Source organism: Osmerus eperlanus, chromosome 6 (genome assembly GCF_963692335.1).
Source record: "Osmerus eperlanus chromosome 6, fOsmEpe2.1, whole genome shotgun sequence".
In the NCBI taxonomy this organism is placed as follows: domain Eukaryota; kingdom Metazoa; phylum Chordata; class Actinopteri; order Osmeriformes; family Osmeridae; genus Osmerus; species Osmerus eperlanus.
The window spans coordinates 15,870,336-15,896,037 of NC_085023.1; the positions used below are offsets into that span (position 1 = coordinate 15,870,336).

General features: G+C 43.5%; 2 protein-coding genes across 5 annotated transcripts in view; both read left to right on the forward strand.

Annotated features, from left to right (window-relative positions):
* The first annotated feature begins 180 nt into the window (after window positions 1-180).
* Window positions 181-6,889, forward strand: pwwp2b (PWWP domain containing 2B). 3 transcript variants are annotated; one of them, XR_009930642.1, is made up of 4 exons: window positions 181-498; window positions 2,498-4,213; window positions 5,072-5,550; window positions 5,785-6,889. XR_009930642.1 is itself a non-coding variant. In XM_062463877.1 (3 exons), the coding sequence occupies exons 1-2, from the start codon at window positions 359-361 to the stop codon at window positions 4,215-4,217; spliced, it is 1,860 nt and encodes a 619-aa protein (XP_062319861.1). In that variant the 5' UTR covers window positions 181-358; the 3' UTR covers window positions 5,072-6,889. The 3 variants fall into 3 exon arrangements, 2 of the variants coding, with proteins under 2 accessions (XP_062319861.1, XP_062319860.1); XM_062463877.1 differs by having other exon boundaries at window positions 2,498-4,217; window positions 5,072-6,889; XM_062463876.1 differs by having other exon boundaries at window positions 5,072-6,889.
* A 13,794-nt stretch (window positions 6,890-20,683) lies between these two features.
* The window catches only part of LOC134022395 (inositol polyphosphate-5-phosphatase A), a 98,630-nt gene continuing 93,611 nt past the window's right edge, over window positions 20,684-25,702 (forward strand). For both annotated transcript variants that reach the window (XM_062463879.1, XM_062463878.1), the window contains exon 1: window positions 20,684-21,153. In XM_062463879.1, coding sequence (XP_062319863.1) covers window positions 21,079-21,153 — 75 coding nt within the window. In that variant the 5' untranslated portion in view covers window positions 20,684-21,078. The remainder of the gene's footprint in view (window positions 21,154-25,702) is intronic.

The window sequence follows — 25,702 nt, forward strand, 5'->3', positions numbered from 1 at the left end:
TTACAAATGGGACAATAAGGTTGACTGGATAAGATGTATTCTGAAAATCATTCACTGATAGGACTCCTTGTGTTCCGTTTATGAAACAGTAAATAAACTGGGTTCCATCAATGTTCTTTAAGGTATAATCTAAAATCAAACAGGGATAATCTTAAAAGGTTTTGCTCCTCTGCCTGTGTGATGTCACTAGTGGCAGAACTGTTGTAATTGACTTGGTGAGGGAGATGGCGTCATTTCGTGCCCTGGTGTAGCCTCCCGTGCTCGAAAGTAGAAGGGAGTAGGATCTTTGGCCGACGCGATCGTGGCTCCTGCAGCCGCGATCGAGCACCGCCAAGCCGGACACCTCACCCAAGAAAATATGGAGGCTGTGGCCGAGGAGCTGCTGGCCGGCTCTCGGGTACCTGTCACTATCGATCAAATAGTTAACGATACACTAGTGGTGACGCTTACCTACCGGGAAAGGAGCTACACGGGAATATTACTCGATTGCAAGAAGAAGTAAGTTGTATTTCCTCGAATTATTTGTCATTTGTATTTAAACGTAATTAGCTAATTGGTAGCTAACTTGCTAACCTTAGCAGGTTATTTTAGCATGCTAACAAGATAGCTACCAATACTGGTCATACAAAGAGTTCAAGGTTTCAAAGCTAGCTAGCCTAGCTAGCTTGCTCCCATGTCAGCTGACTTTCAGTAACTAGCTAACACATCCACGTTCTCTTATTGCCTAGAATCAGTAACATGAGGGTCAAGGCAAGTTTAGCATCATGTCCAAAATATTATCCGTAATTAATAGAAAAGATATGACATGCATGCATCTCATTGTTAGCCAGCTTACTTTAACTAGCCAAATTCAGGCCTGCTAACGTAGATGGCTATGCAGTTAGCTACAGTTGAGCTAGTGAAGCAGGCCTTGCTTTAACACCCTATCCCAATGTATTTATCAAAATACTTTAACTATTAACTATTTATATGTTAATTTGATTCTGGCTTTTGTGCTTTCAGAAGTGATGAGCCATATCACATAAACGTAATTCATTTTTTCTTAGTCTAAATATAATCTCTTATACAAGTCACATTTTAAAACAAAAGGCTAGATGCAGTGTCTATTTTACTGCAGGAAAGATTGATAGACATTCTGCAGTTGGAATGCAGAAGGAGCACAATCAAATAGTTTAGATGCACAGTAAGGCTACCCAAACTACCTTCTTTGTACTTAACAAAGAGAATGCTCTTGTCAGTTTAACAAAGTAGCCATGTCATAGGCCATGTTTAACAATATAGGAGTGTAAAGGCCTGCCAATTTACTGTATGGTACATGTGTGAGGCCTATGTACTGTAGTATGTGTGTGTATGATTGTGTGTAATAGGCTAGGCTATACAGGCTAGGCTGTACAGTCACATGTAGTTATTGAGTAGACTAGGCATCAGAATCGTTCCAGATATCCATCTCAGTATTCTTTTACACTTGTGTAATATCTTGTACTGGGAATAGCCCCCTCGGCACACAGTTACTCATACAAAAAGGTAAAAATAGTCTGTTCTATTCAGGATGACTAGTATTGTCATTATGAGTGCTTGTTCCTGGAAAAGCATTTCCCTTCATTGTTTTTGATTTAGTTCCTTGTCAACATCTATCACTGTCAAATCCTCTTATCACATGGTCTTGTCGGGGTGAAATCTATGTTCTTGTACTCTGCCTGGGCTGGGACTCTCTGCCCTCTCTTACTTACATGGCCTGTGCTCTGTGCCTTAGCAAGGAGGCCCTATGAAGATCTCCCAAGCACAGGTAGCGCAGTATTGCAGAGCCGTTTATTGAAAGGTGCCCGCCTGCCAATTGGGGCTCATGGGGAAACGCCTTTTGGGCATCTCAAATTTGCCTTAATTAAGGATCTGATGATGAATGCACACAGCACACAGGGATGTGGAAAAACAAACGGAGTCTCCTGGCTCTCTGACTCCTAGTCCCTAGTGATTCATGAGATTGTTTTTGTTCAGTCAGATAGAGGGGGGCTCCTGGGCATCCTGTAGTCTCTTTGTCTGCCGTCTCTGACAGAGCTTAAGCAGCACGGCCATGTTGCTGCTGCCTGCCTGCCAAAGGCTCCTCAGAGGCAACAACTCTGCAGTTCCCACCGCTAGGTGCAGTTTAAAATGCATTTAAGCAGCTGTTTTTGGTCAACACAGGACAGACAATGGCTTGCTTGGAGTCTTTTTGCTCTCCCTCCCAACCCGCCATTCTTATGAAACTTGAAAGTACAAGGCAGTGAATGAGTGCTGTAGATAAGGCAGACATAGGCTACTGTACACAGTTAAAACAACTGTAAAATCACTGCTGAACTGAATAATGTAGAACATTCCTGATGACTGATCTACCGCTGGAATGTTTTTGTGTGGTTGGTCTTCAGTTTGGTCTTCCATAAGGAACTTTATTTTGGGTATAATATCAAAGAATTGATGTGGCATGCACTCATTTATTTTCTTGTGGTTTTTCTTCATCTAGAACCGGACTGTTCTGTCTACCAGATGTCATGACCAAGCCAGTACAATACCCTGTACTAAAACCTGCTTGTGAAATCCCAGAGGTCCTGAGTGAGGGGCCCATTACAAGGCCTCTGAGCCAGGCTTCATTTAGACCAAAGGATGAAAACACGTTCCCAGAGCCTGAACCATCTATTGACCCTTTTCCTGCCCCCTTGCCCACACCTGTGCCCGCTGGGCAGGCTCCCTACCCTCCTTATTTTGAAGGAGCCCCCTTCCCACAGCCCATATGGGTGCGTCACAGCTATGGCCAATGGGTGCCTCAGCCCCCGCCACGACCAATCAAGCGGAAGAAGAGACGGACGCGTGAGCCTGGCCGCATGACAATGAGCACTATACGTCTCCGGCCCCGGCAGGTGCTCTGTGAGAAGTGTAAAAACACACTAAACAGTGACGAGGACAGCAAAGACGGCCTGACCACCACCAAAGCCTCTAGGAAAGAGAATGCGCCACAGAGCGATGAGGATGTCAAGGATGGGCCAACCAAGGTGTCCAGGAAAGAGGACATGGATGCAGCCAAGGAGGCCAAAAGGCGAGAGAATGGCCCTGGATATGACAGCAAGCGGCTCAGGAAGGACAAAAGGGAGGAGGAAGCGAAATTCCCTGGTGGCGACATGATCCCCCACAGCCCTGTCATAAAGATTTCCTACAGCACTCCGCAGGGCAAGGGAAAAGTCATGAAGATCCCATCACGGGTTCACGGCTCGGTCAAGCCGTTTTGTCCCAAGCAACTGCAACACAATGGCCTGGGAGAGAGCTGCAAGTCCTTGTCCGAACCCACCAAGGAGCAGCAGCACATCTTAGATGCCACAAGAACAGGTCTGACTGTCTCCATTCCCAAACTGAAGCTCACCAGACCTTTCACCACCGTGGGCCAGGACCTCCCGTCCCCTAAGATCCGTCTGCGGCCACGGGTGGACGGAGAGGACAGCCTGACGGTGTACGAAGCTGAGCTAGTCGGTGCGCCGCCAAGAAAAAGCCCCCAGGTACAGGAACCCTGCCCGCCCCACTCTGAGGATTCTGAGGAGAAGAACTCAGTGGAGTTGTGGTCAGGGAGCTCAGGGGAGGAGGCTGACCGTGGCCACAGTGACCTCACCCTCCTCATCAACTTCCGCAAGCGCAAGGCCGACTCCTCCAGCCTATCGGTGTGCAGCAGCGACAGCTTGGACGAATCCAAATCCGTCAGCTCGGACGGCACCTCCCCCGAGTTGTGCGACCTTGCGCCCGGCGAAGACATCTCGGTGTCCTCCTCATCCGCCGCGCCGTGCCCGGCGCGCGCCGACAGCAAGACTGTGCCGCCTCTCACCGTGCGGCTGCACACGCGCAGCATGACCAAGTGTGTGACGGAGGAGGGCCACGCGGTCGCCGTGGGCGACATCGTGTGGGGGAAGATCCACGGTTTCCCCTGGTGGCCGGCCAGGGTTCTTGGCATCAGCGGCAGTCGCAGGGAGGAGACGGCCAGCTGTGAGGCCCAGTGGCCTGAAGCGAAGGTCGCCTGGTTCGGCTCGCCCACCACCTCCCAGCTGTCTGTGGCCAAACTTTCGCCCTTCAGGGAGTTTTTCAGGTCGCGCTTCAACCGCAAGAAGAAAGGGATGTACCGGCGAGCCATCCTGGAAGCTGCCAAGGCTGTGGGCCACATGAGCCCCGAGATCACCTCTCTACTGGCCCACTGCGAAACGTAGGTGAGTCCACCACACCACACTGACCAGCCCTGCCTGTACATTTTTTTTCACAAGTTTAAATAGAGCTTCACATTTGCTTTGACTAAATGGCTTTTTATGTTGTGTAGGAAATTGAGTACAAAACAAATTGGCATGCAGAACAAGTTCTTTGTTTGATTTTCTCTGTTTCTGAATTCTATTGTAGATTCTATAGTAAATGTGGATAGGTAATGTCTCTGTTCAACAACATAACCGAATAGCCAATGACCAGGTCAGATTAGCCCCACTTCTACTGTAGAACATTCAATGTCTAATGCCAGTACTGTATGTAAGTATTTAGATAGGATACCCAAAGCACAACACTGGTTTCCTTTATTTGAGCGTGTAGACTAGGCTGCAGGCTAGCCTATATGTTGCCTAGCAACAGGTCTTTAACAAACACTGAGGTTAAATATTGTCTTATTGATATGAGACAGACAGGCCAGTCCCACACTCTGTTGAATCTTCTTACGGTCCAGCTATAAGAAGGTAGGCTACACCTAGTCTGGGTTCAATTGCGCTCAGACTGTAGAGATTTGAGAATAGCCTATGCTTGGTGTTATTTTTCCAGCGCTTATGACGGAAAAAGGTTTTTCCATCATGCTGCCTGGGGGTTCCCACACTCATGGCTAAAATTAATTTCCACTCAAGTGTAACTTCTCAAATTTAAGATGAATACGGATAAAAAGTTCTTTATTTTGAATTCATGTTCTTCATATTAAATTAATTTGTCAGTCAGTGTGTGTGGTCAGTGTTCCTTTTCACAAGAAACATTTCAACCTTTACACTCACTTTCATGACTTACTTTTCTTTCTCTCTCTTTCTTTTTTCTGTAGGAGCTAAGGGCTGAACGGTCTCAGAGGTTTTCTCGAACTCTTCGTCCAGCCCAAAAGAGCCTACGTGTTGTTGCCACGGTCACTATTTATACATCATTTTACACACATGGCCGGAGGGAAATGGTGGACAAGGTTTAGCGTTGGCCTAGATAAAGGAGCAAAAAGGCCAGTTTGAGGCATCTTATGAACTATTCAGAACTATTTCTCTTTTTGTTTTAGATTTAATCATATGACAATAGATCTAAATAGAAACACTACAAAAACCCGAATGTATTTATTATCCGTAACAATTTATTATTCATTATGATTTAAGTCCACCTCTCCACAATCCTGCAAAATATCTACTCAGCTGCTCTTGCGGAGGGTCTTCTTTATCAATTAGTGGTGACACTGATCAAATTGCCCAAGTAAAGGACTCTGTTGCTTTTTGTCCCAGTGCCATTTTCATCAGAAGTTCCTCCCCTTCAGTGAACCAACCAGTAAGTGGCTCTACTGATGATAAAGTCTTATTCTAGAAAATTCTTTCCAGATCTGAAAATGTGAAACTGTTCCATTACATGATGGTACTGTCTGAGTACAGTATGTTCCAGCTCTTCTACTATCACGTGTTTCAATCCTCATAGCCTTCAGGTGTCCCTAGACGGATATGTTGATGTATTTATTACTGACCTCTGTCCTCCATGCATGTTTTTCTCTCTTCCGTTTCATTTCAGGTTTAGTTAGAAGACTAGTGGGTTGGTGAAAAATCCCCCCTCCCCCTGCTCGCCGAGTTATTTTCTACTCACTTTATTTAATGTGTCATGTTAAGAAAATGCACTTTATCTGTACCTTGGTGGCCTGCTGTAAGCTCACTTGTTCAAACACTAACTGGAGATACAGCACTGATAGGCAGCGGGAGAGTTTGTATGTCTCATGGTTGACTATCCATGGCCTTTGGAGATAAAAGATCTTATATAATTTAGTTTTCCCTTATTTGGGGATGGTGGAGAACCTTTCAGGGGTGGTTGTGTGCACTGTATTCTCATATTTGATTTGGGTGTGTCTTTGTATGTATGTTATCTCAGTCCACCCTCACACACTACAGTCCACTGTCCACTGGATCAAATTAAATGGACACATAATTACATCCCCCATGCATTCTCTCAATTAAAGCTTTATAATAACTGAAATGCTGTAAGAATACTGTGAATTCAGCTGCTGAGTGTGCGGATGGAGGAGGGGGTAGACTGCTTTGTGATTTGCCACCATGGCTACAGGTTGCAGACTACTGTTACAGAGCTGGCAGTAGAGACAAAATCTTCAGGATTGACCTTTAGTGACCTTTGGGTTGAAAGCAGTGCTGTTGGGGAGGGGGTTGGACTGCGGCGAGGAAAACCATTGGTAGCCTTTAGCACACTGCAGATTGCACACATTCAAGTCTCTGTTGCCATTCTGTACCCCTCTACCCTGAAATGAACGTCCTCACTCACTCGCGTGGATTCAATTAAAAGCATCAGATTGGTGTAAACCTAAAATGGTGGCTGTGTTTTCCATATTGCTTACACCAATCCAAGGCTTTTATGGCTATGAAACCAACCATAAATCCTCTTCCGTCTGTGTTTGTCCCCTGATTTGTGGTTTAAACTTCAGGAGGACTTATGAAAGGAGAGATACCCTTTGTGTTGCTAGGTTCCATATGAGAGAATAACTCCCATGGATGAGCAACACGACTGTCTGCTATTGTTGTCCATGTTGGTCAATGTTAATGGCTGTTCTTTTTTTTGTTTTTGTTTTTTTTAAACATGTACTGTACATAAAATAAAATATACAAGCATTGTCTGTGCTGCTGCCTGCCGTTTTATTCTAAGTAATAATCCGGATGGAAAAACTGTTAATCATAAATTGAACAGAGGTATGTATGTATGCATGCAATAGGAAGTTTGGTTCCCCCTCTCAGCCTGTATCATACTGTCCATTGTGTTAGAGCTCTAATAATGACCTTTACTTTCACCTCAATCACATGATAGCAGCCCTCTCATTACTTAGTCTGCATGCTCTGGTTTCACAATGTTGTGCAACAAGAGTAGGGGTAGGGGTGAGGGGGACTCTTGCACTTGAATGAGCATTTTCTTAACAAATGATGTTCAGTTTCCTGTGATCTGCCCTACGTAATAGACACTAACCTGCTACTAACCCGATAATAGAGCTTTCTCTTTGCTGTTGTTGAGTTCCCTACATTTGAACATGTTAATGTATGAGCTATGTGTCAGATATAGTAGCCTATGAATATCTTTCTTACATAACCTGGGGGGCAGCACATCCTCATGGAAGGGCTGGGTCCATGTCCCGATCAGATCATCTTACAATGTGCGTCAGCCCCAGGTTGATCCTCCCTACCCTCTTGTCATGGTCCCTGGACTGAGATTTTTCAAAGCTCTCATTCCAAACTGTTTCCTTTGGCTCTAAAAGTGTCTAAATATGTTGGATCATGACCAGAGGAAGATATCTTGAGGCCATGGGCTGTTGAGTCGTTTCACTTCAGAGGAAAGCTCTTATGCAGAAATCTGTTTTGACCACCATGGCTATTGCAGCCATCTGGAGGCTCTTTTCATGCTGTTCCTGTAAGTGAAATGCTGACCAGCATGGACAGAGATATAGCTCATGCAGTGGTTGTTGCCTAACAACGGCCCTCTCTGTGCATGTAGGTGAGTGAAAGGAATGCAGGTATTCAGCATTTTCAAAAGCCAGCTATGGGGGTTTGAAACCGAGGGGAAAGTGCACACATGCACATACAGTACTGTAACGTCTCAAACAAAAGGAACGTTGTATCTAGGATACCTACAGGAGGGTGGCAGAACTAATGACCAATGGGTAATGCTTTGTCACACAGGAGGCTACCTCCATTTAAGCCAGGTCAACATGTAGTGCTGTGACCCTCTCTGCAAGACACATCACAGTAAACACTGGCACAGCCCCCCACAGCGTCTTGTTTTTCATGACATCTTGAAAATAATTGTCTCGTTATTAAAAACCATACGGTTGTGGGGGGAAACGATTGTAGAAGGGCAGCTTTTAATGACGATCTCATTATCTGTCTGCAGGTGCAGTCACTGATGGGTTAACACAAGGGCAGTACCTCTTGTGGTTCTCCAGCCAAAGGGAAGAGGAAATAGCCCAATTACATCTGGGTCGTTAAATCAAAAATCCCTGTCTGCATGTTCTGACCTGCTTCCCTGGGGTAGAGGAACAAACGTCCCACTGTTGATATAAAAACACACAGGCCTACACACAACAAACACTATCTGGTTCATGTTAATCCCCATGCGTCCTGAAATTGAGTTTAGCCACTCATCCACATGGGCTTTACATATCCACGCTTCCTTAAGTCACACAGATGCACGCACAAAGCCGACAGTTCTCGCATGCACTTCGAGGATCACTCCATGACACACAGCACGTGTACACACACCCACACACTGCCAAAATTACTGTCTGCCGCAAACTCTGTATTCATTTGCAGCTCGCAGAGAAACACTGTTCTTCATGGATCAGTGCTACGTAAATCTGGGACAAAAAGGGAGGCACATGGCGGTAGGATGCTGTGTGCAATTACTGCTAATGATATGCCTCCTAGCAAGCTGTGGCCATAATTAACTTGGGATGAAGCCTGGCCTGTGAGCACCGGAGGAGTTGCTGGAGCAAACAAGACTGCCTGCCTTCTATACTAATGCTGGGAACAAAACCTGCCACAACACCCCTCTAATCTCTTGTTTCAAAAACGTTGCATCCATGTTGGGTGGTCTATTGTCAAAGAATAATCTTCTATTAATGGTTGTTGATATGAGTATCTGTCGCCAATCTAGGGGCTTTGTTCAGGAAGATATATGGTTACAACACTGGATCGCACTAGAGTTTACAATGTGTATGTTTAATAACAGTGCATCTTCTGAAAACCATTCTACTTTTTAATCCTACTGTAATACCGTTTTTCAAGCTGTATGTTATGAAGTGTTTCTGAGTGTTCTGGAAGGCTGCACCTTCTACTTCTCTGAATTTTTCTGAAGCAGTCTCACCTGTTCCAAGTATGGCAGTTACCAGAGAAAATATCTAGCTACACAGACTATTACTGAACCGCATGTCCAGGGCCAGGAGCAGATCTGTGCTGTGTCCTTCGGTCCTTGCTCTTGTGGTTTGTATTGATGGGTTAAGTTTGCTGGTCTGGCCCTTTTATTGGCCTGTTTTTACCTATTCATTATTGATTCAGGGTTTAAATGAAATAATTGATTTAGGGATTTAAATTCCTCTTATTTGAATTCTTAGGAGTTCTGCAGTTTTGGGCCTATAACAAGAATAAATTATGCAGTCTGAAAATGTGCCAGCTTTGCTTGAGAACTGCTTAACATTTGAAATAAATTATTTCACCATTAACCCTCATCAAATGTATTACACATTTTAGCCATTCGTAAACTCCCAGTGTGTGTTGTTGCTTAAGCTGCTGTTTCGAAATGTCATCACAGGAAGACCAGCTGTGATTGTCTGAGAAATTCAGGCGTGCCTGTCCTCGGCCCCAAATGCCAACACCTCACCTTTAGGGAGGGGTCATGTGGCCCTCAGTAAACATGCTCTTTGGGCTTGATGACAGGAAGTATCTATGGGCCAGAGACCCCCTTGGTGTGTGTTTGTGCATCACGCTCATGTCAGCTGCTGTGCCTTACAATGTCCCCCTCACACACACACACACACACACACTGGCACGGCTCTGCTTAGACTGCTCAAATATTAACATAAGCAGACAGACTGAGTAAACAGGCAGGTTTCACAGACAAGGCCATCTTTAATCTAGGCACGCTGGGTCACTCAAGTCCACACAGTTTATAAGGCCGTAAGTGAAGACATCATCTTCCAGACAGGGATCCAGGAGATGGACCCAGTTCTGCTGTACTCCTGGGCCTGAGCTCCAACCCTGGGTAGGGGTTGCCTTCCATGTCCCCTATCTCAGCAGTCAGCATGCCACAGCCTCAGGCAGGCAGGCAGGCAGGCAGGCAGGCAGGCCTCCCCCATCATCTGCCAGTGAGATGCAGAGACAGAGGGAGGGAGAGTCGCCCTGCCCCCACCACTGCCAGCTTGTCTCCTCTCCTCACTCTGGGGGATGGGCATTCTTCTGGATGAAACAAAACACTGTTGGACTGAGAGGATCTTCTTGTACTTTAATTTGATTATTCCACATTTTCACATGATGGTTTTGTGTTAACTGCGGTACACATTAGACAAATGCACTGCTCATCAAAACCCCAATGTTACAGTATCATTGAACCTCTTCAACCTCACTCTCTCACATGCCTTTTTCATAATCATCCCAAATCTTATCTTTCTCCATCTGTCATTTAGTATCCCCTTTTCTTTCTACATTGTTGTCTCCAGTCTTGTTTTTCTGTCCAGATCTCATCCAGGGGAGACATTCTATGGAGGTTTAGACAAGGCGTGTCAGGTTACATTTGTCATCAAGTTAGATAGTCACAACCAAACAGTCATATTTTTGCCCACTATGATGACGTCCAGCAGCAATGAATTATTATATAAGAGTCCAGCTGCTTCAGCCATTGTGTTTCAGCCAGGGCTTTAATTTGATGGCTTCCACTTGCTAACATAGTGCTGCTAATTCTCAATGGAAAAGGTCAAATGTATCAGTGTATTTTCGCTGAGATCTCAGAGTTCTGAGACAGAAGCAATATTTTACATTGAATAAGAAACAGGAAATTCAATTCATTGATCATTCAAATCAACACTAACTAAGAGGAAGTGTGTCATATCCCACTCACAGCATTTCTTCACAATCAGTAATGGCTTTCTAGTCCAGTAATATACTTAAATCCAGGCTGCTTTGTGTATCTACTGTGTATTCTGACATATAAATGCGTACTAACATCTATCTGTCTTGCTCTTGAAATCGGCTGTCCTGTTTTTAAATATCTATATCTCTCAGCAAGTCTTCTCTTGTTCCTCTGGCACTGCTGGGGTTGAGATATGGGTGTGGCTGGATGAGAATTCTCTAGGAACCGGATATCCAGCATTAAAGCACATCCACCACACCCTGTCCACACAACCACTCCTCAAGGTGTGGTTAGATTAGAATACATATGTATTATCAAAGTACAGTAGTTACACAAATAGCCTAACTCGGTATGCATTTTGGACAAAATGAAGCACAGAGTATTGTTGTTTTTGAAGATGAAAATGCAAGGAAAGAGTTTGTTTTCATGCATTAGCCATGAAGCTTCATAGACAATGAGGTGAAAGCCCTTGGTTTGCTCTCAAATGATCATGCTTTATTCATGTATGTAAAGTGCTTCAGTAAAACATTTTACTGTTGTAATCGTCCTTTGAACTCTTATGTCACGTCTGTTGCAAAGTTAATTATGTTTCATTTGACTTCTGAACCATTCAGATAAATCTCAGGAGGGCTTTAATGGGATTGTAACCGCTTCACACACACACAGGCCAGGGGTGTGATCCTGGGGTGTGCAGGGGACGTCTGGCTTGTTGTCAACTCAGGGAGAGCTAATATGTAACCTTTCCCACCATCTGTCATCTCTCTCTCTTTCTCTCTCTCTGTTCCTATCTTTCTCTCTCTCTCTCTCTCTCTCTCTCTCTCTCTCTCTCTCTCTCTCTCTCTCTCTCTCTCTCTCTCTCTCTCTCTCTCTCTCTCTTTGTCCCTATCTTTGTCTCTCTCTCTCTCTTTACCGGTATCTTTATATTTCCCCATTTATTTCTCTATCTTTCTAAATGTATGTGCTACAGTCCCACAAAGTACACAGTTGGTCTCATGCAGGCCTCACATATTGAAGCTCTTCCAGTTATCCCACAGTCCATCTGCAATGTTCCCCTCTGGCTCTTATCTGTGCATTAGCATTGACCAAACCTTTGGATCAAACGCTCTTACACAATAGAACAAAGCATTCCAAGGACGTCTCGACATGACTCATGCTGCGTCATCACAAAAGGCAGCTCTCACATATCACCGTCTGATACTCTCAGAACAGGAAGCAGTTTCTGGGGGTCTGAGATATGAAATCATACTGCTAGCGACACTCTAGTATTGACAGTATGGAAAAGGTGTGTATTTGGTTGGGACTCAGTCTTAGTCTCCAAGCTACAGGCGGTGGGGTAGGGGTGTGGGCTGAGGGGCATCATGATCTTAGTCTCCAGGCTTGCCCACAGCTATAGGGATCCCATCTGTGAACTCTGCCTCCTCACAGCTTGAGCCCACATACACCCCCCACTGTACCGCTAATCCCGGACTATTAACATTGCCGCGGAACAACAGGCGCTCATTGGAACTGACAATGGCCTGACAATATCTGGGTCTTGACAAAATTCTCTCTCCTACAAGTGGCTAGTGTAATCACCAGCTGTGGTTTGGTGACTAGGGATGGGGAATGGGGAGCGGGGACAGGGGGGGGCTCTGGGAGGGATGGTTTGATGTTGGCAGGATGCAGAGGATTAGAGCCAATCAGAGGCTGTCTGGAACCCCTCATGCTCCGGTCAAATGGTGACACTCACATTTGCATAAGACGTGGTTTTGTGATACTTATTGCGACAGTTAAATGTGCCCTTATGCGTGTATGAGTTTTGGGAGAGAGACAGCTCATAGAGACAGGACAGAAGAGAACTCCAGAACAGTCATACTTCTCATACCCTGCCTCATATTTCACATTCCATTGCCATGTATGGCAGATCTACATCAGCTGCACTTCCAGTTGGAAACTGCTCAGTGGTCTTAGATGAAAAGCGCTTTAAAGTTGTCTTTCTTTCCATGATATCTGACGACAGTTTGTAGCCCTGTGCATCTTTCATCTCCCATTCAGGCCCTTGATATGTAACTCATTTGCTTTAATAAAGTCTGACACATGAAAACTGAGGTGGCTTCTCTATTTCCCCCTCTTCCTCTCAGCTGTCTGACTCTGGATTCTGGTTTGTGGGCTGTGATAGGAAATGCCATTGTGAGAATTCATGCACATACAGTAATTGCACAATGCACACTCTCACTATGACACATTTTACTTTTTTCATACTGTAGCTAAAGTAATGTTGGTCACCCCATGGTCATGGAATTATTTTTCATATGTGTCATGGCAAGACTAGAATACACACTGATCCACACTGACTCTTTTTTTTCCTACACAGGGGAATTTGTTGAGACCTCCTTTGATTTCACAGTATACGTGTAAAATGATCAGGCTTCAATGAGACATAGTAAGGTAATGATGACTCTATTCCTACAATCTGGATACTTTCTCATCTGCCCTTCATACAGGCCAACACAAACCACAACAAGGCTGGATTTAACAAAGGCTTCTTTTACTTTGTCTGCCTCGGCCCTTTGGAGAAGCTGAGATGAGAGAGAACTGCTCAGAGAGGCCATGCATTTCTCATCCACAGTTCCCCAGGGTGTGGTAAGATCTCACAGCGAATGACAGGACCCCTGCTCATCTCATCGACAGTTTGACACAGATGACTCAGAGACACACACACACACACACATACACACACAAAATGAGAAATGGTAGTCATGTGCAGAGATGGAATAAAAGGCTTTCACTGAGAAAAAACGACATGAAGAGCACAAATGAGTCTGAATCCTCTTTGTGTGTACATGTGAGAGACTCCTTTGAAGCATTAGAATAGATTTGGTCTGAATTCCTGATGGAGATGCTGTTTAATTTAATATAAGTCATCATAAGCTCCCTGGGCTTCCAGGAATGAGGTGAAATGTAATACTTGAATGGGTAGCCTCTGGGTCCTGTTTTGGGACTGTTTTGTGTGACCCACCCCCCCACACACAGCTGTACCAAAGGTGATTCAGGGTGAAACTGTGTTGTTCACTGGTTTCTACAGTAATTTGATGGTGTAACATTTAGGAGAACACCAGTGCTTTGCAATTCTCATACAGTACCAGGCCAGCACAATCAATCACCCTTGAGATGGTCAAGAAGGTAGAACAGGATACATGACCACAGTAATTACAAGAACCCAATGAACCCAATCACAAACCTATGCTACTTGAATAAACCTATTTCACTGTTTGCCCTTTACTCTGTGTATGTATGTTGGGCAACCTCCGTTGGTTTATACGTGCAGTCACGTATAATACATCCTGGGTAGGTGAAGTAAAAACAACAAAGACAGGCTTGAGTGTGACTCTGGCTTTCCATTTCCCACTTCAATGGGGTTGCCAGGTTTACAGTAAATGATTCCCCATGCAGTTGCTCTCTGTGACATTAACCAAATGGAGTCATGGGTTCACTTTATGTTCATTACATAGAAAGAGAGAGAGACTGAGAAGTGTGAGAGCGAGTGAAGAAGAGAGACTGAAAAAGCAGAAAAAGGACGTGCTTATGAGTTTATGTGTGCATGTGTGTGTGTATGTTTGTGCCAAAGGGTGCATTCCCAGTCTCTGAAACATACCATGAATCAACCGGACTGCAGTAAAAGGACAGGAGTGTCTCTGTGTGTGTGTGTGTGTTTGTGTAGGTCATTGCTCACAGAAAATATAATTTATATTCAGTGAGTCACCAATAGTTACACAGGGTTGCTGCCCATGTCTAAATTGTATATCTGACCCAGGGTGTGTTAACCAACAGTGAAAAGCTACACACAGGATGTTACCACTGCAGAAACACAACCCACCACCATTTTATGAAACTTGTGATTTAGAATGAGGTGTGAGGGGAATATGTACTTAATAAAAGTGTACAGTGACTTCTAGCATATTTATTTTCACTGGTGTGTGTATGTGTGTGTTTGTGTGTGGCTGCACAGTATGTGACAGATAGAGAGAAGACACATCCAGCCTATGTGTGCTGTTGCACGTCAGTCAGTGACTCATCTCTTAATGTGAGGCCACATCTGCCCTGCCAGAATGTTGTTTTCCCTCTGCTTACTCTCTCGACTTGTTCTCCTATCACCACAGACAAACAGTATTGATTAAACACATAATAGGAACATCTGACAGGGAATAAAGTATGTTGTCTCGACAAAGTACATCGTTTTACCTCCATCTTGTGTCTCAATAAAATGCAAAAGGACTATAGGGCAGACAGCGAGCTATGACAACCATCTACCTTTAGCAGTCAGCCAATGGATTTTGATTTAAAACCCTTGTCATCAGACCACTTTCTCATTTGACAACTCTCTGGACAGCAGAAGAGATATAATTAAAATATAAAGGGTTTAGAGGAGCGGTAATGATGCGGAAATGCCTAAGGGTGGAGGGAGAGGGATGAATAAAGGGTTGTGAGGTGTGTGTGTGTGGGGGGAGGGGGGGGGTTGACAGCTGTCACAGAGGGACAAACACCCTCCCTCTGGGAGAGTGGACATTCAGAGGATAGGGGCTGGATTGGTCTCCACCAAACAGCTGCCACAGACCCGTCAATCAAAGTGTTATCTAAGCCCACATCTCAACTGGATAATAGGATTTGTCCACTGTTAGAGGAACACATAGCCATCCTCCTGGTATGGTTGGCTGATAAAGACACCACCCTCAATTCCACACTAATGTGACACAGCTGTGCACTGACCAAGTTTGTGAGGTTGTCAACATTTAACTCTGAGGATTGTGTTGGTATCTAAATATTTGCTTGAATACTTGGCATTGATACAATTTGTTAAGTGGCATTAGGTTACATTGCTGGATTCATTTTTAGACTTCAGTGATGGGCACACATTTTAACAACCTGGTTTCATTGCAAACATTTACAATTATGGATAGCTTGATAGCTGAATAGCTTAATGATTCTGAGATCAATTCTGGTTATATCCACATCAATTTGTTCGATTTTTTTAAACGAGAAACATTCTCTCAGTCCAGGGGACAGACTGACATCTAGTGGCCAACAAGGAAAAGCAAAGCAATTAAATAGTTTTCAACAGTGTATGTGTCTAAAATGGCATACTTTTCCATTCTATAAAATGTATAATAGTAAAATAACTAATTTGTAATATCTCAGAAAAGGTCTGGGTTGTTTGAACACAACACTTGTGATCAAATCAAATCAAATTGTGAGAGAGAAGAAAGGAGAATGGCCAGTAGACTCCAGCAGCTGCAAAAAAAATTGTCTTTTGTTTTTTGTTATTCATTTATACTTATATGTCTTGTATAGCTTGGTAAGTGTAGGTACCGGTATGTTAAATATCCCAATTATCACAGTTACACTGGAGAGGATCACTACCATCTGCTGGAGCATTAGGGTTACTACAAGGATTTAATTTGTCAGTGCAGACTTCTTCCGTATTAAATAAAGTTTGGCTAGACCATATTTAGCTTTAGTTATATATGTTAAAGTGTTCTTATATTATGGAATATTCTGTTGATTTGTTAAGTGACTTCATAAGAAAGATGTGTGTAATTACTGTTACCAGACCCTGAAAAGCTATTTAATTAAACTAAGATACTTCTGTAGTTACGTTTTGTGTATAGAATGGATAAACTGGAGTCTTCAAGTTAGCTTGACTCAACGTTATGATTTCTATGTTCCTATGAAGTAAGACTTAAGCCCAAATCTCTCTCATGAAATGTGTATGCTAGAACGCTTAATGCAAGCCTCAGTCAATGCCTGGGAAGCCAATGTAAATGTTCACGTCACAAGCAGGGTTAGCCAATTATGGGAGGGTCACCTAACCACCTCCACCATGCAGACAAAGCAATAAACAGAGGAAGCCCAGTTTGTGTGAGACAGGGCAGGGTCTATGATTGACTAAAACCAGCTGCAGCACAAACATCTGTTGCTCACCCAGTGGACCAATGCAATTATTTGAAGTCTGTCCGAGCCAGGACACAGGCTGATGTCAATTACGTCTAACTCTGTGGAGCATTTACATAAGGCCTCTGAGAGGAGCACACAGAGAGGTCTGTTTCCCAGTTTGGCAGTGGCCGTTACCTAGCTACACAGACCAGTCTTCAACACCTTCAGGAGCTCACAGAAGTCTCCCAACAGAAGAGGCTAAATCCCCAGGTTTGTGTTGAACAGGACTTCTCATTAACAAAACGGTGGATCCAGAATGATTCAGGCTGTTTGACATGTTGCCAGTGGGGGTTTCAAACCTTTTCTTAGGGGTGAGCTTTTCTTTAAAGGATGAGGATGACAGAATGAGTCATGATATTCATCTATGTGAATATATGTACCCATAGTTCATTGCTTGAAATATATCTTGAAACATACAGTAACACTGTAGAGCAAGAACAACTTTTGAAAAAATATTCTTCCTGCCAAACTTGACATGCTTGTACGCTTGTACACGGGTCAATATGGATTTTAAAAACCATGTTTCAGCCAGTTCTTGTTGACAGCTACAACATATCACCTCTAGGTGGCACAAAACACAGGGACATTGACAAATGTTAAAGTGAAAAACATAATTCTTCACATCCATTACCTGTTATGAAACAATGAAACCTGTATTTGATTCTGTTTACTTAGTTATTTTAGTTTTCGTTTTCACATGAAAGGATATAATATGTTTACAAGGTCAAATGTATATGTGTCTAATCTGCAATAGATCATTGAAATGTACTGTTTTCTTTGCAAGGATGGAATTTTATCTCTATACATGCTTTCACAAAATATCAATCCATACATGACTATGCTAACATCAATATGGGCATCTGTCAGTGGAAACAAATCAGTCTAAAATCAAACTCCATCTCACCAGTCAATCCTTCTCAGTTTAAACTGATTTAGGTCACCACCAGCCTCTGTCGCAAAATAACTGACATTTGTCCCACAGGTTACACTGCTCCAAATTAACTGGAAAACAGAGAGTAAATTAGGAGGGGGATATTATCAACCTCTCCCTAGAGACATACAAAATAGGTCGACCTCACAGTGGGCGCCAGGCAAGCCCGAAGAGGGGGCTACAGAAATATGTCAGACATTTAAGGATACAGCTCAGCAAGGGAATACGGACTTGTGATCTGCCTGAGTTGAATCACGTGCAGGGTTAATTGTGACCCCTGGCATAGGAAAATAGGCCGTGCTAATCATAGATATATATATCTATGGTGTTAATGCACTGTGTGTATGTGTGTGCGTGTGTCTGTGTGTGTTTTTGGTGAGGGGGGCAGTAGTGCCTCCAGATTAGCAGATAGTCTGACTGATCCTTTTTTAATTTCGTTTTTCATCATTGTTCTTGGTGTGATAGTAGTGAAATGTGCATTAACAACATAAAGGTTGAGTGAGTGAGTGGTAAACAAAGAAATAGAAAGCGAGAGAGAGAAAGAGAGAGAGAGAGTCGCAATAGCGCATTTGGAAGGCATTTTCAGATATTCAAATACATACGCGGAAAATGCCATGTGGTTGACATGATTAGAGCAGCCTGCCTTCAAACTGCTCTGGAAAATGCTGGTCTCCAAACTGAAAACACAAAAAGTTAAGGGAAAACAAACTAGATATCAGGTCAAACAACCTAAACATCGCCCTTTCCACACAAGACTGAATGCTGTCAAAGCCATAAAAACACTTGAATCACAGCTCCAAAGATGCAATAAAAAGGCTTATTATTTCCAGGTTTTTCTATTTTTAGGTGAGTGAATTTGAGCCGTGGAGGGATAGGGGTCAAAGTTCACATATTTGCTCACAGTCTGGAATTCCTACATCTTTTTTTCCATTACCAGGAGTTTAGAAGGAGGGGCTTCTGTCCAGTTTGAGTGTTTTATCAGCAAATGGCCAACACACTCTCACGTACTTATAGTTATAAGCGCACACACTTGTACACACACACACAGCCAACACACACATATATACACAGACAGATACACACACAACTCCCAATACCCCTCCCTTCACACTCCTGAGGGATATCCTGTCCAGAGCTAACAGTGTAGTATTTACTGCAGTTTATGGAACACATTACCTGGGCTGTTATCATGTTGTGCACAGACACATATTTAAAGTGTTATTTTTAGGACCATTTCCACTGGGAGCCCTCTTCCCCTTCCCCGTCCTTCTCTCCCCACTCCTCCCCCTGTATGTTTGAATACTCAACGGAAAGGGGCAAAGAGATATTTTACCCATGGCAAAGACAAGCCACCCTTCTCTGCCAATATACTGTAAATTACAATTTACCAGCTTTGTTTTTCTTCTCTCAGTTCTCTCTTTCCCTTCATTCTCCCTATTAAGGGAACAGTTAATGGACTATTTTAACCCCTTCCCAAATAACCTCTAAAATATCAACTCCTTGTCATACAACCACAGCTGCACTGCGCTGACTATATTATGTTAACTCTACTTTATAATAAACATCTGTCAGTCCAATCAAGGACTCAATTCTTGTAGAGTTCAAACAGTTTACTGCCCTGCAAGGGTGCTTGGATTACAGGGAATCATGCAATAACACTCCCTAAGAAAGGCCATTGTTTGAGATTGGATGGTCTGTTCCCATAAAACTAGTTCTATTTGCACATGACGGCAGTGAACAGTAAGAGAATAGTGCAGTGCAGATAATAGAGAGCACCCACCCCCCCCCCCCGCACACACACACACATACGTATCATGATCACACAGTGCACTGACTGTGCTTGACTTGAGGTATATGGGCCATCTAATGTCTGAGAGAGTAATTGTGCATGAACACCTCTTGTATCATTCCAGGAACAACATATGCAAAACAGGAAAATATTTTGGGGGGCACTGTCATGACACAGCAGATGGACTACAGTGAATGGATCTTGGTCTTGCACCCAACACACTTACACACACTTACACCCACACACACATGCCAGACACAGCTGTGGGTACTTTGAATAACTTGTTATGGCGATAATCTCTTTGCTCTCTTCAGTAAAATGCAATGAGCCATGTCTCTCCCCCACTAGCTCACATCCCTGAGGCCACACTGGTGTTGTGGATTGTTCACCCCCAGGAATCTCATGCTCCCTGTATGGAACAGCAGTCTGTCCACCATACTGTCACCCTCTCACATCAGAAGACATCTCTCCTGTACTGTCATGCGACTGACTTCCTGACCTCATTCCCTCCAAGTCTCTATTGAGTCCACCCCAAATTCAACTTGATGCACACAGTCTACGTTTGTAGGAGTGCACCTTATCTACAGCAAAGGTATGAGGAAAAGCATATATTCAATGAACTGTAGGTTGTATTTAATGCAATTTCCTTAAATTTCTTGAAGAAATAAGAACATTTTGAGTTTAAACCTGCTGTGTAGGAACAGCAGAGACAGAAAATTAACAGCTGAGTTTACACATGTGGGCCCTACCATCTTAAAACGGCTATTATCTTCTCTTCAGAGACAGTGTTATACAGCTGAAACAATTCACGACTCATTTTATTAAGAAGCATGAATAATAAGAGGTTGATCAGTTGCTGGGGATGTATCTTGCACGTTGATGTGCAAGATGATAGCAATGCTATGTATTTTACTTTAAGCAATAACCTAAACACTGACAGCCGACATCACATCGGCTACTATTTGTTTAAACCCATCAATGAAGTAACTGAAGGTGTTAAAGAGAGTCTGGGAATAGGCATAAACCAACTACTACGTAACGCTTCCACACAGCGTCGCCCTTTTAAGAGATCTCGTCTTTCCATTCGCTTGATGACGTCAGGGCCGTGAAGGACTCCAGCCTATCCTCCTCTCTAAACAATCAAGGCAATGGTCCTGGCAGAGCCGTGCTTGCGAGGGAGACTTTTTCACTGCAAAAGCCAGGGTTAGGGTCATCGTTCATCGTTGAAATGAACCAGAGCCCAGCAGTCGCTGTGGATTAAAACGGAAACTTTTACGATGGCTCTAAACGTAAAAAAGTAGCTAAAACAACACCAGAACGGACCTTTAGCAAGCAACTAGATGCACAGGCACAGCTCATATGCGCGAGCCGAGCCATCTCAACCCTGGCTGCAGTCCCAAATCCTCAGTATTTTAACCGAACTAGCATCCTAAAACATTTTTCGACTTTTGTTTGCTTTCTGTTTTACACAGTCAAAGTCCGTAACAATTCTTACTCTGAACGAATTATGGCAGGGAAGCTGACAACACAAAGCACGGGAATACTGCTCGTGACAGCCAACGTTGGATCGCTTTTTGAAGATGTGAGTTGCTGCGACGTGTTGATGAATGCTTTCTATTACAATGTGTCTTTGCAGCCTATGTGAACCTTGGTCTGTTGTAGCTGTAGCGTTGTTGCCGTTTCCTCGCGGAGATTTTAACTGATCCACCAATCTGTCAGATAGGTTGCAGTATCCTACCGTAACCACCTTACTTGTTTGTAGGCTACGAGCATAATCACAACGTGGGCCCGTCTCGGCTCTAAAGATTTTCGTTTTGCTGCATGTCTTTTCACGCATTATGAAAACATTGGTTTGGGTTACAAGAACTTGATTAACCTCGTTTTGCCATTGATGTTGAGCCGATATGTTAATTAGTCTCCCAGTTTTAAAGAACATGTGTTAACTACCATGGCCTACCTAAAACATTCTTGTGACAGCATGCCATCTCCAACGGTTTGAAGAGACAACTGGAAGATCCTTTTGAGTGTCGCCGTTCCTCTTGATGTGTTGACTACCTACATGAATGTATCTCCTATCTTCAGATAAATGTAACATATTATGGTATCTTGTCAGTATCTAATTCATAAATAATACGTCTGCACCACGGTAACCCCAAGAAAGTGAAACCATAAGTCTACACTCTCGAGTAATGTGCCATTGAATTGTAGATGTGTTAAACTATTCATTACTTAGCATAGGTATACTTAGTAATTGTAGGTATATATTATGTAAAAACACATTGTTGATTTTATTTGAAAGATAGCTTTAGAAATGTTTCCCTTCAATGATAACTCTCAAAACAAGGGCACCATTAGGCTATAATAATTATAAAACCACCTGTTGATATGTGCTATATTGCAGCATGAGAGAATCTAAATGAAGTAACCAACTGTGTCCTCATGGCTCTTATTGTTAACATGGCAACTCAAACACACACTACAAATTAATCTTAAATACTCATCAATCTACAAGTCATGTAAAGGTTTTGTAAATGCTTAAATTTAACATGGAACTGTCTAGTAATAATATCACCTAGCGATTAAAAAAATCTTAACATAGACTAACTTGCGGGCAGTTCATTCCATTGTTGTTATAACTGAGGATACTCTTTCTTCTTTTTTCTCTGTATCTATCTCTATCTCTCTCTCTCTGTTTCTCTCTTTCTGTTTTTGACCCATTTGAACTCTTGGGGCCAAACATGAGAGGGAAGGGTTTTCTCTCTAGTGTTTGTATATTAATAGACTGCCTGTCATGACAACTGAGCTTTGGATGTCCTATGGACAGCTTTATTTTTCCATAGGCTAGCCTACATGTTTGTGCTGTGAGCCAAAATGGGCAGCGCTTAAGCAAACACGTATGTTTCTTTTAGAACAGATGCAGTCACCTTTGCACAAAATGTGTCCAAACTCCACACTGCTCATGGCAGCTGAATGGACTCTTTGTAGATTGTTGTTTGTGGTGTTGTGAGACAAATACAGAGCCTGTAAGAGATCACAAGGTTTGGTGTTTTGGTTAGATGGCCTTTACAAAAAAATACAAATGCTGATGGTGTTGGAGGGTAAGGTCAAAGACGAGGAACATTTGCCTACTCAAACTAGTTGATCAGCCTCCATAGAAAGGATATTAATTTATTTTAGTAGTGTAGTCCTTTCCCAGGGTACCCTAACACAGATCCAGTGATTCTCTCAGGGGACTTCTCAGGGACAAAAATCACACCCTCTTACAATTGTTTTCTTGGTAGAGACAATGACCATTTGGCTGCCTGGGTCCCTTACGTTGTCACAGCCTGTTGTGTTATCATATTCATTCTCTTGTGGCAACTGGTAAATGAAGGTGGAGTTGATATAGCCTAACTGTAGGACGTCAGGTGGCTGAGCGGGGAGGGATTCGGCTAGTAATCTGAAGGTTGCCAGTTCGATTCCCGGCCGTGTCAAATGACGTTGTGTCTTTGGGCAAGGCACTTCACCCTACTTGCCTCGGGGGAATGTCCCTGTACTTGCTGTAAGTCGCTCTGGATAAGAGCGTCTGCTAAATGACTAAATGTTAATGTATGTTTTTTAGTTTAATCAGCGGCAAGGGAGACGTGTCCACATTATGCTCCTCTGAGTCCCGTTAATGTCAAACATTTATAATTTGAAAGGGACATGTGGCAAAGTCAAACATTCATGGTTAGGCATGTTTCAAATTAAGACAAACACCTCTTTCGAGGTGCATTTCAAATGTAAAGGTCAGGTGTTAATCATTATTTACATTTGAGAATGTCTTGCACGCCCCTTTTTCCTATTTATTCAAAGTTAGCTACTGTGTTAAAGGAAGTTGCGCAAGTCTTGGTTGTTATAATGTCATACAACAGGAGTGGGCTGTTGCTGCTGGAAAAAGATTAAAGTTGATGAAACAGAAGTGATGAAAGAGAATAACAATCGGTATAATTAGAACAACCACCTATCTCCTTACTGGGTAATGGCCAACTCCGCCATGGAATAGTGATAGCCTAAACAGTGTGACATAAAGGGCATAGGGAGTGGAGTGTTTTCTAAGGAGATAGTTGCAATACTGTGTTTTTTCCATCTGAACTCTGGCCAGGGAACAGAGGGCACCTCTCTCACTCTGCCTCCTCAGATATAGGCTAGTCCACCATGCAGTTGGGGCCCCTCAATGGAAATGGTGGAAATCTCTTTTCAAAAATGTGTCCAAACTTTTGACTGGTACTGTACATCACAACACTTGTGGACTATTGAGGACTTAGTCGAGTAACAAGAGCCTTGGACATCTGTTTAACCACCTGTTACCGATCCGTCCGCCAATCTATGTCTTTTCTTTTTTACTGTAGTCTGTGAGCAGTGATGTCATACCCTAAATGTATCCAGTGCACACTCTGGACTTCAGTTACCCTGGAGATTGAGGCATGGTCTTGCCATGTCGCCATTTTTGGCTTATGTACCTAGTTCTGGCACCCTGCCTCTGCCTGTCTGCACCCACTGTTGCTCTCTCTTTTACCCCCCCCCCCCTCTCTCTCTCTCTCTCTCTCTCTCTCTCTCTCTCTCTCTCTCTCTCTCTCTCTCTCCTCACACTCTCCTCTCACACTCTCCTCTCACACTCTCCTCTCACACTCTCCTCTCACACTCTCCTCTCACACTCTCCTCTCTCTCTCTCCCTCTCTCCTCTCTCAGGCATCCTCTCTCCCTCTCTCCTTCCCTCTCAGGCATCCCCTAACAGCTCGTTAGCTCACGGCATTACAACGTCTGCTAATGGATCCAGACCCCAGTATGCTGGCATTTATACACAAGTAAAGATGGCATGAAATTGAGGAAAACACGTTTTGGATGTGTGCTCCAGCTTCAGTCCGAATGTGTCCTAGCCACTGTAGCTTCTCAGCATCTGACTGTGAATGCTGCCCGTTACGGAGCACAGCGTGTGTGCGCTGCTCTCCAGACTCTCCTTCACGTCACCACTATAGGTGGGCACTCTACCTCTCTGTTAACAATGGGACAGGAGCGTGGACATGGAATCATTCTTTTCTGGGGAAAGGGTTAATTGCATGGTGGGTGCTCTCTAATGGGGGGAGAATTGAGTGTGGAGGTTGGAGGATAGACTGGGATGCTGGGATATGCAGAACAGGTGAATTAATTAGGCCTTCTGTCTGTGCCTGTCATGCTTCATAAGGCAGGTTTCAGATGATCTCAAAAGTCTCTTGGCTTCATCTGTCTTTGTCCTGCTCAAGAGAGCTCCTGTTTTGAGTTTCATGCTGCAGCCAGAGATGAACGTTTATGAAAGGCAGATCAGATGATGCTATTTTGATGCGCTTCTTCATTCTAGTTCTGCCCCCTCAGGTAAGGAAATTTTAATCGATTTTCAAAGTAGAAAATGGAGAGGGGTGAAATGAGTTGGCTTCCAAAAGCCAGAATAATCAGCATTGAGTTTGCAGAGTCCTCTGAGACTTTTTCACCTCACCTGATTCCTCTCCACTCCCGTTAAATTACCAGCCTGGCCATTACCATTTGATAATGTTAACTGTTAAATATTAATGCATGGCTCAAGGGTCTAGAATATACCTTGATGATGCTGTGATTATGTTGATTTAGCATTAGGCTACAGAAATTTGATCTGTTGTAGATTAGAAGAGGCAGTTGAGAAGCACTCTGCTGACTAAGGATGGGTTCACATGGAGCAGTCAAGCTGGTTTTAAGCATTTTTAGAATGGAATGGAATCGGTTGCTAGTAGCTTACTTCATGAAAATCGGTGTTTAGTTTACAGACAACTTTACATTTGTCTAACGTAGGCTAAGTCCCGTCTTGCCCATTGTCTCCAAGTGAGGCATTCAGAAACCTCTCTAGGACAAGACCTAAGGTGCTTGTTGGCTCAGTGTTTACAGGATTGTTGAAATAAATCATACCTAAATGAGTTGTTCTGAGGGTTAAAACCAATTTAGTAAATACCATCCCACTGCAGTACCAACAGCCTTGGTCATAATGAGTGTATGGCAGAGCCAGAACCCACCTCTGTCTAGAGGAGCCCACGGGCTGCTGATGGCTTCAATATGGAGGGCCCTTGAATGAGAGGAGGTGGATTTGTTGTGCATGGGAGGTGTTT